The 10352-nt window shown below is 37.6% G+C and overlaps 1 protein-coding gene across 1 annotated transcript; it reads left to right on the top strand.

Moving 5' to 3' along the window:
- The first annotated feature begins 261 nt into the window (after nt 1-261).
- On the top strand, nt 262-9587 carry CM1 (chorismate mutase 1). Its single transcript, XM_077367668.1, has 6 exons — nt 262-702; nt 3890-4112; nt 4218-4304; nt 6771-6914; nt 8804-8896; nt 9188-9587. Exons 1-6 carry the CDS (start codon nt 527-529, stop codon nt 9422-9424), a joined length of 960 nt encoding a protein of 319 aa, XP_077223783.1. The 5' UTR covers nt 262-526; the 3' UTR covers nt 9425-9587.
- Nucleotides 9588-10352: the final 765 nt, after the last annotated feature.

The following is a 10352-nucleotide window of genomic DNA, read 5'->3' on the forward strand; positions in this document are numbered from 1 at the left end:
GGTAAAAAATTTAGGCCTGGCCTGCCCGAGCCGAGTTGCACACTTAATAATACAGTAGAGGGGGCTGCCCCAAGTAAAAAACGACGGGGTGAAGATATCACTTCCCTAATGTGTATACAAGTTTTCTAATGATTTCCATATAAATGGGCCAAAACTTGGCTGTCTTTTTCTAACCCTGAACAGCCCAGACATCAAAGGCCCAGCCCATTTATATTCCACGACGTTTTAAGTTATAACTTATAAATGGATTCTTTCAGGGAGAAAGCGAGGGAGAAAGACTCCACCAACCATCCCATGAGAGAGAGAGAGAGAGAAGAGAGAGTCTACCTACCCCCTCCACCAACTCTCTCATCTCTCTACCAAGAAGAATCTGCCACGTTCTGCCTCTGTTCTTTATATATAAGAAAGATTTTCCCTCTCCTCTCCCAACTTGTTCTTTCAATATTGTATTATAAGTTGTGCTCTCTTTGTTATTCACTTGCATTAATTTCTGGGTCAGTTCTGAATCACTACTCCCTTTCCATCAATGGAGCTGAAACAGTTAAAACCGTCTCCTTACGTTTACACACCCCATATCTTCAAAACGTCCAACCCCCATGTTTCTATCCAAACCAAGGAAAAACATGGCTTTAGATTCCTACCCTCAGCTTCATCAGGAAAAAGCCTTCAATCTGTTGGAAAGACTGCACCATCTCCTGTTAGGTATGAAAACTTGTATTTTCATTTCCCTCCCTATATAGGCCTGTTATGTTGGGTCTAATTTTGAATCATTGTAGTCAAATTCTATATGGGTACTTGAGATTTTGATTCTTTGTTCAATTGTTCCCTCTTAATTGAGATTTTGAATCTGATTGTTCAAATTGGTATGTTTCTAGTGTTTAGGAATGTAAGCAGCTTGTATTTTCTTTTTCCTCCTCTATAGGTCTGTTGTGTTGGTCTAATTTTGAATTATTGTTGTGAAATTCTAGATGGGTACGTGGGATTTTGATTCTTTGTTCCCTCCCTTAAAAGGTTTTTTTGAGATTCTGAATCTGATCATTCAGATGGGTATGTTTCTGTTGTTAGTAAACCAAGGTTTTAAATTTCGACCGAAATCTGAAATTTCGGGTTTCAGTCTATAACTAAACCGAAGTCGATTAAACCCGAAGCTGTAGTTTATTTCGGCTGAAATTTCAAATTTTCGTTTATCCTGAAATTTCGTCCTAAATTTTAGGGATTTCACTCAAATCCGGATTTTTTTTAATTATTTAATATTATTCGGAAATTTCGATCGAAATAATGCAGGAGAAAAAATAGCCGTTCAATAGATTTGGTCGGATTTCGGTGAGGACCAAAATTTGAAACCTTGGTTAGTACGGAAGATTGTGCCCCCCCCCCTTGGGCCCTGTTGTGTTGGTCTAATTTTGAATTATTGTAGTCAAATTCTAGATGGGTACTTGAGATTTTGATTCCTGGTTCCTCCCTGAAAGGGTTTTTTTTTTTTTTTTTGAGATTCTGAATCTGATTGTTTAAATGGTTACGTTTCTGGTGTTAGGTTTCATTGATCACCAAATCTTCAGTGGTGTTTCTTGGCCTAATTTTCAATTCCCCCTCTCTTTTTTGCTAATAATTGAATAATTCGATATTTTTTTTCTTGGGCTGATCTGGTATCTTCTTGAAACATGTTAGTGTAATGGATTGAGGAAATGGGTTTGGCACTTTGGCCCTTTGGGAGCTAATCGTTGGTAGTGGACATCGTATGGGTATCTTTGTGGAAGATTGTGAAACAACCAGTTACTCCAAAAGCTTACGCTTATTGAGAAGACGTTATTTAATCTTTTATACTTTAACACTCCCCCTCATGTGTGGCCCCTCTTTCTAGGGTTGGCCTACATGTGACACATGCGGCCCCTCTTTTGGGTTTGGCCATTGCATGTGGATTTTTTGCTATCCGGGAGGTTTTAACTCAGGACCTTTCGCTTTGATACCATTGAAACAATCAGTTACCTCCAAAAGCTTAAGCTTATGGAGAAGGCGCTATTTAATCTTTTTTATACTTTAACAAAGATAGAATGCGTGATTAAGGTCAAAAAAATTCTTCTGTGATTGAAAATTCATTGTCTTTATGATTTTTTGTCTTAATTCTATGTTTCTTATCCAAAGACATTGTTCTCTTTCTTTTCTTCATCTTCTGGTTTTTCAATTTTGATATTGTGTTTGCTTGCGTCTCTTAATTTACACCATAAAAAGCAATGAATAAATAAAAGGGAACCGTTTTAAATGGATAATTTCAATCGCAAGAAAGAAGAAGTAGGAGATCACGTCTTCAACCTCGAAATAAAACCTTGAATCCACAAGGGAGATTGAGGCAAGATCATTTTGTATTCAAGAGAAAAGAAGTGATTTCGTTTGAGGTTACAATACAATATATATGTCGTATATGTCGTTTTTTTAATGATTGAGATTTTATTAAATCAAAGAAAAGACCGAGGTGGTTGATACATTCAAAATAAGGAAATCATACAACAAGAAAATACACCAAATTACGGCAAAAGGCAATTAAAAACTCAATGAATGCTCAGTTAACCTCAGCATGAGCTAATCGATCCACCTCGCTGTTGGCCAACCTCCTAACATGGCGGAAAGAAACTTGGAACCTTTCCATCCGATACTGAATTTCCTTAAAAAATGTGGCAAATCTCCAAGGGAAAAGGCTTGTTCCTTCCAACCAACTTATCACGTTAAGAGTCCCCTTCCACAGCAAGGGGAGCCAAATCACCTATGGAAATGTTTGATGCCTTGCAATATTGCTCTAACTTACGTTTCGTTGGAATTCTTAATCCCAATCAGCCCTGAAAATTCCCAGTCAGACCTGTCTCGTCCCTGAGCAACCCACCATGCCGGCCTGTCCAGGGTTATTGAGACTCAAACCATCGAACTTGGGTTTCACTATACCGTGCTCTGGGGGACACCATATGGGAGACGGTCTCTCCCTCCACTCCTTACTAGAATAGATCTCCTTGCGCCATAGCTCTGAAGAAGGTGTGAATCTGAAAGAGAGTCTGATATGTTTATAATCAGTAATCTCTAGGTATATTTTAGAAATTCTCAATATATTGGCTGACATATCTGTATCTGGTACCCGCTCGCATCAACCAAGTACTCGACCGCGCCACAATCATCTCAGATCTGCTTAGGCCGCGTTTTGACCCGCATCCGCATTTTGAAACAAAGATGTGATCAACCAAGAATGAATTGTGGATCTTCCTAATCTCTTTAAATTTTTGAGAAAATAGCTTAAAAGCTCGAGATTCCTTTTTAGTCGTTTTACCTCGTTCCATGTTTGCCTTGATCCAACAAGTCCTTTGGGCTACCTTCTCAAGAAGCATGATATCAAATCAAATGATCAAAACCTCAGCGTTGATCATGTTGGGGTGTCACTGGTCCGAGATATGCAAAGACGAAAAGACATCAAATAAACCACAACAGAAGTTCGATGTCTCCTTGAAAATTTGAAGGATTTTGTTGCTTAAACCACGATAACTCTTATTGCATTATGTTAACCAATAGATAAATTGTGCCATTCCCATCTGCATCATTGTCAGTGTTATCGGAGAACTCTGTATCATAGATAGTAAGAAAGAAAGTGGGGACATTATGGTTTTGGAACAGAAGGGGAGAGGATTTAATTGAGAAAACCCTATTAAAGTCCCAGACTCAAATCACTGCATGCATATAAAAAAAAATATGCCTATGTCTACCAACATGCACCAATTGTTTAAGTGATCTTATGTGATATTGGGCTCTTGTCTCTACCCAGAAAATGTAGCCCACATCATTAACTTTTGAACTCTCATTATATCTAGTTCTGATATGAGTTTTTTTTCCTGAATATCCATGTCATATATAGATTGGAGAAGAAAATAAGGGTGGATGAGAGTGAAAGCTTGACTCTGGACAGTATACGGCAATCATTGATTCTACAAGAAGATAGCATTATATTCAGTCTCTTGGAAAGGGCACAATATTGTCACAATGCAAGTACTTACGATCATAATGCATTTGCCATGAATGGTTCCCATTGCTCTTTGGTTGAGTTTATGGTCAGGGAAACTGAAAAACTTCATGCACAGGTAAACTAAACCTCCGTGAAATAAAAATAAATAAAACCCAATACTGTTGGCAGATTTGTTCATTTTCTTTTTCCAATTAACAACTTGGGATTTATCACGAGTCAGGTAGGCAGGTACAAAAGCCCGGATGAGCATCCTTTCTTTCCAGCCGATTTACCTGAGCCTATTTTGCCACCTTTGCAATACCCGCAGGTAAATATAATTAATGAACTTGAACTACTAGAAGTAGATTTGCAGTTTTTCTTATTGTTAAATACTGCCTCTTTCCCATCATCTGAGAACTTATGCTTTGATTGATCGTAGTTTGTTGGCTTATTTACTAAAAGAAAAATTCTCTAAGAGATGCATAACATACTCTGCAACTTTTATGTTCACAAGCAATTTTACAAGCATTTGTTGGTTCATCAATACAGAATATTGGAGGAGAATTTTGGTTGTTTGACAATTGACATTTTAGCTGCCGTTTTACTATCGTGTTTTTTTTTTGAAATGGCGGAATATATTGATAAAACGGAACCGAGATGGTCCTCAGAATACAAAGGGAAAGAAGAAAGAAGAGAAAAACAAAACCACCAAATAAAATACAATTAGGGTGGTAAATAATCGAACCACTCTAGACCCTGCCTAATGACCCCAGTTTTAGCTAGACCATCAGCTTCTTCATTAGCTGATCTTCTAACATGGGCAAAAGAAATCTCCGATCCTGACACCCAATCCGATACCTCCTCAATAAGGCTGAGAAATCTCCTTGGAGGAGGAGATTTACCAGCAAGCCATCTAATAACATTGGAGGAATCCCCTTCCACAATCACCTTATCCAAGACATGTCTTTCAATGTGAAGGATACCATAATACGCTGCTTTTACTTCAGCCTCTGACGAATCAGAAATCCCATTTGGACAGGAGAACGCCCACTCCACAACACCTACATGATCCCTCATCAGGCCACCAAAACCTGACGAACCCGGATTTCCGAAGGATGCTCCATCCACATTTAGCTTGCAGATACCCACGGGCGGCGGAACCCCCGTTTTACTATCATGTGTAGGCTTTAAGTGAGGACTCTTAATATCTGTTGAGACCAAGGTTCTGTCTTGGGTTTATGAGTGGGTCATTGAAGGAGACGCTGCCAACATTGGTCTGTTAGTCTGTGGGGTAATTAGGACTGTAGGAATGAGATCCCATGAGGACTACCAACTCATTTGCGAAAATCCTAGAGTCCAACCATTTAGAGTAATTACAGGCTGTTAAAATCTGACGTGCTTGAAGAACGTATCAACTCAATGTCTGATATTTTCACTAGCATACACCGAGCCTCCATGTTTCTGAATATGGGACAACATGGTAGTGATGCTTCTCAGGTTATATTTCCCTCATTTATTATGCAATAATATACCAATTTATCATTAAAAAGAAAAATGTTACGGGAGTGTGGTACTATCACTTTAAAAACTCTTCAAGTCACTCATTGGCTCGCCTGCGTCGACTTGGTTTTGCCTTTGCTTATTCTCATTTGAGTCTGATTTTTTTCCTACTGAGTCAATAAAATATTGACCGCTTTATTCATTGATTCACCTGAGTTGACTAGCTTTTGACTTGGCCGAGTTCTTGTTGGAGTCTGTCTTTTTAAACAGAGAGTTCTACCAAAACAAAGTTTCCATTTAGAAGTTAAATACTGGTTACTGAATGTCATGGGTTTGGTTCGACATTCATGCTGCGGATAATTTTGAAACTTAAGATGTTTTACTGTTTGTAAATGTGCTCAGCTCTGCAATAACATCAATCAAAAGCACAGTATAAAAACTTATCCAACTCGTCTCATACGTGGTCAGACTCAAATCTTATTCTATCTACAATTAATCGAGTCAATTTGTCTTGTTTGTATCATCTCTGCTGGAGACTGACGAGCTGTGTTTTTAAACCATGATCCAAAGATAAATAAGAAATATTATTTGCACATGCCACTGATAGCCTGGGCTCATGAAGAATTTCCCATGTCATTGAGAAGATTCACGACATGAGTAGAGACCTAGATGTATCTTTCTTTCATGCATTGAGAGTTGCCCATGAGATGCGGACTCTCTTTTATAAAAGGTTTCCTAGGTTAGATTTCACCATCTGGGACGCTCTTCCCCTCTTTAGTTTTTTCCCTCAATAATGATCCTATTATCAATAAAAAAAATTGTGCAAGGGCTATTGGATCGTGTCTTCTGCCATTTCTGCGATGCTGCTGATTGAATCAAAAGATGGATGCTATTGACTCAGATTGTTTGGTTGCTACTTCTTTTGTATCAAACTATGGATACTCTTTAGCTTTTTCCCTCAATAAATAATCTTTTCTCGATGAAAAAAAATGTTCAAAGGATGTTTGATCGTGTCTTTATCATTGCTGCAATGCTGCTGATCGAATCAATATCTTAACTTTTCAAAAAAAAAATAAATGCTGCTGATCGAATCAAAAGATGGATACTATCGTCTCATATTATTGGGTTGCAACTTTTGTATGTATCGAATTTCGCTCAGTTTTTATGGGGTTTGATGAATGTTGATCTTTTGATTTATGATTTATAATTATTGCTGATATTGCTGCTGAGTTACTACTTTGAATAAATGGCCCTAACTTGATTGTGTATCTCTGCCTCTCTGGTCTCAATCTAGGTTTTGCACCCTATCTCTGATTCCATCAATATAAACAATAAGATCTGGAACATGTACTTTGTTGATCTTCTTCCACGATTAGTTAAAGAAGGCGATGATGGTAATTGTGGATCAGCTGCCGTATGTGATACAATATGTCTCCAGGTATGTATTTTAGCCTTCTTTTTTTGGCCCTTTGGTTGATCACTATATATATTGAGGAGTTTCATGGCCATAGAGAACAAAATTAACTAGAAAATGCTCTAGAACTTGCTGTCTGATTAACGAGAATATTCCAAGGAGGATTTGCTCAAATGTCTCATAAGCATCTTATAAATTGTTGCTTTGTTACCCATGGTTCTACTCTCAAACAACCAGGGGAAGAATGCTTTTCTTGAAAGTTATCTCCAAGGGTGGGAAGGGCCAAGTTTGCAAATTGTGTAAATTCACCCCTATATTTGCTTATCTGTTGGCCATCTCTTTTACTGCCTTGATCTCCCAATTCATTTCAGGAAAGTTCCCTACAAGTCATAAGTAATGATTGCATGCTCAAAACCATCAACAAGCATACTACTTTTTGGTCTGCAATGCTACAAAACTTTGTGCTACTTGGACCCATTTAAAAACATGCAAGCAATAAACTAATAGCTAAAGTGAGAGAAGTGTCTAATGGTGGAGAAACTATATGTTAGTGAAATAAATGTTTGTAAACTCATTCATAGGCTCACAACTCAACCTTGTTTAATAGTGATTCTTAGTAGAGTCCAAACTCCAATCTCTTCTTCTTTATAAATTTTGAAAGTTTTTTATCTGATTTCTGCGTTGAGTTCCACTTTTTGAACATGGGGTTGTATTGATGTTGCACGGATTGGTCAAAATGATAATATAACCTTCTTTACTACTTTCATATCTCTGGCACTCCTTTGCTTCCTGTTCTCTTCTTGTTTATCTTTCTAAATTGTGTGTAACACAAATCGTCAGCTTCTGTGGTTTTGAAAAATGTACTTTTGATCGAAAGCTTTATGCCTGAAAGTATAAAATTAAATTATGTAACCCATATGGCCTTATTATTGTATAGAAAGTATTTTTCTTTTTAAAATTGGTAATGAATACTGCTAAATTCGTGAGTCATACTTTCTGGGTTTGTCATATGCTGCTATCTAATACTCCGTATCTTGTTAAATGTAAGTGCCATATCTACCACATGATCACATCATTTAATGATAACTACGTCAATGCAAGCGAGGTATCTAATGAATGCTGTTGTTTAGACCTGCAACTTTTCTGTTTCAAACATCCAATAGATAGCATAGTTCCCTTACTCTCCCCTGCACTTTTATTTATTTTCCAATTTCTTATTTTTTGGAATTATATAGATGAGCACCAGCAGCTTCATACCTTGAAATATGATGGGCCAAATGGCTTCTTTTCATATAGTACTGGTGTCAAAACCCAGAGGCTTGTTATTTCAGCTCATCTATATAACAAGGGTAGTCCATTTTTGAAAAGTTGCCATGTCGAACATTTTTGGAGACAGGATGATAGCCCTATTAAGGAAAAATCTTTTTTTAAAAAAAAAAAACTCAGAAGTCGGAATTTATCTACGAACCTGGGTGCACCTGAAATTTTATTGATGAATACAAGAAAAAATAACTATGGGGCGTTGTGAGAATCGAACTCGCGACCTCTTTCCTATTAGGGGAGAACCTTAGTATACTAATGCTACTTGTATAGTTTAATGGATTTTTGTTGATCTAGTTACATTTTTGTATGTTTTATGCTCACCAGTTTATTTTATATATGGCATATAACCATATGGACATGTAGTCTCTTTGTCAACTCCAACATATGTGCCTAAGTTACTTGGGCGAGACCCAGACTAATATTTCCATTACACCAATTCATGGAGCTTTGAATTAGCTGTAGCGTTAGTGGAACTTCTGGCTGAAACTTTACCTATACTCTGTTTTTTCCAGGACCGCAATTATCTAGTGGGTAAATCTTCAACATTCATTCTCCGCCCAACTTAGATTTCTTCTCTGTTATGCTTGCAGGCATTCTCAAAGAGGATTCATTATGGTAAATTTGTAGCAGAGACGAAATTTCGAGCCTCCCCTCTTGTCTATGAGCCTGCCATTAGAGCACAGGTAATAGTTTCTTATCCATGTGGCAACTGATTCATGGCCTCCCTTTGGCTTCCTTTTTCTTAGGAGTGCAAATTGGGTTGGGTCGGGTTGAGCTGTTGGTAAAAAATGGATTGGAATCAACCCTAACCCAACCCGATTTGAAGTTAAAAGCTCAACCTGAATTACCAAAATCGACCCGAGTTGAACCCCTACTTTTTTCCACCACACTATGTATTTATTTGTCTTTAAACACAGTTTTACTATATTATGTCACTATTGCTTCTTCCTTTGAATTCTTTTTGGGGTATGCAGGATGGAGCCCAGTTGATGCAGTTGCTAACTTATGAGACAGTTGAAGCAACAATCAAGGAAAGGGTAGAAATGAAGGCAAAAATATATGGACAAGAGGTGAATGTGAATGGTGATAAAACTGAAGGTGGTTCATTATACAAAATAAAACCCAACTTAGTTGCTGATCTTTATGGAGACTGGATCATGCCATTGACTAAGGAAGTTCAGGTTGCATACTTACTAAGAAGGTTGGATTGAAAGAGAACTTTTCACGTTATTATTCGCAGTTACAAAATCTTAAGTACGATCGTGATAAAAATGAAAAAACAGTTCATATTAGTATGAAGAAATCCAGTTCCTACTCCATCAATGGGTAATGTAAATAAATAAAAGTTTTCTATTATAATTTACAGTTTGTTCATTTTAGTATGTTTTGATTTGACCCTTCCTTCCCTTCATCTCCCTTTCTCTCTGCCCTCCTTGCGCGACCCAGAAACAGGTGGACCAGTTGCGAACAGCTTCAAGGATAGCTATCCAGGGATTACTATCCCTGTGCTGAACAGCCCCAGTACGATACATCATGTGCTGATCCATCTTAATGAGCTTTTGTGCCTTAACCAGATCAGACATTTGTGAAACTTACCCGTTTTATTCAAATTCAACTGCTTCCTGATGTGGTTTATGTTACGAACCCGATTCGGTTAGTAACATGATTGATCTTCTTAGAGGGAAGATCGGCCTCTTGACCCACTTCGAGGGAAGGGTTGTCCTCCTTTGTGCCACGAAAACACAATTTCTCAAATTAAATTCTTCATTCCTCTAAAAGTCTGCGTACATGATATTTATAGAAAATCTCTAATCTAACTAGACCTTATCAATAACACTCCTACTTATCCTAAACAACAAGAATGCAAATCCCAAAAGTACCAAAATCTAAACAAACTTATTTCTTCCAAGTGGACACGTAACACTTTAGATTGATTATTTTTAGATTTTATCAGTGTTCAGGATAAGAGGAATGCTAAACTGAAGGGTGCCCTTGCAAAAAAAAAAAAACAGCTACAAGGGTGCCCACTTTAGACTATCTCACGAGAGTGCATTTATTATTCCTTTAATTTTATATTTTTTTTGTGCCATTATAAATGCAATTTGGTGAGATGGTCCAATGGGGGCTCCCTTGTAGCTG

This window comes from Tasmannia lanceolata, unplaced genomic scaffold (genome assembly GCF_043159265.1).
Source record: "Tasmannia lanceolata isolate RefF3 unplaced genomic scaffold, GAP_Taslan_0.1 ptg000003l, whole genome shotgun sequence".
Lineage (NCBI taxonomy): Eukaryota > Viridiplantae > Streptophyta > Magnoliopsida > Canellales > Winteraceae > Tasmannia > Tasmannia lanceolata.

Excerpts from the sequence above, each read along its gene's own strand:
- CM1 (XM_077367668.1), top strand. The coding sequence starts at position 527 with ATGGAGCTGAAACAGTTAAAACCGTCTCCTTACGTTTACACACCCCAT. Across the intron at positions 703-3,889 it reads ACTGCACCATCTCCTGTTAG|ATTGGAGAAGAAAATAAGGG; the intron begins GTATGAAAACTT and ends TGTCATATATAG. Across the intron at positions 6,915-8,803 it reads GTGATACAATATGTCTCCAG|GCATTCTCAAAGAGGATTCA; the intron begins GTATGTATTTTA and ends TTATGCTTGCAG.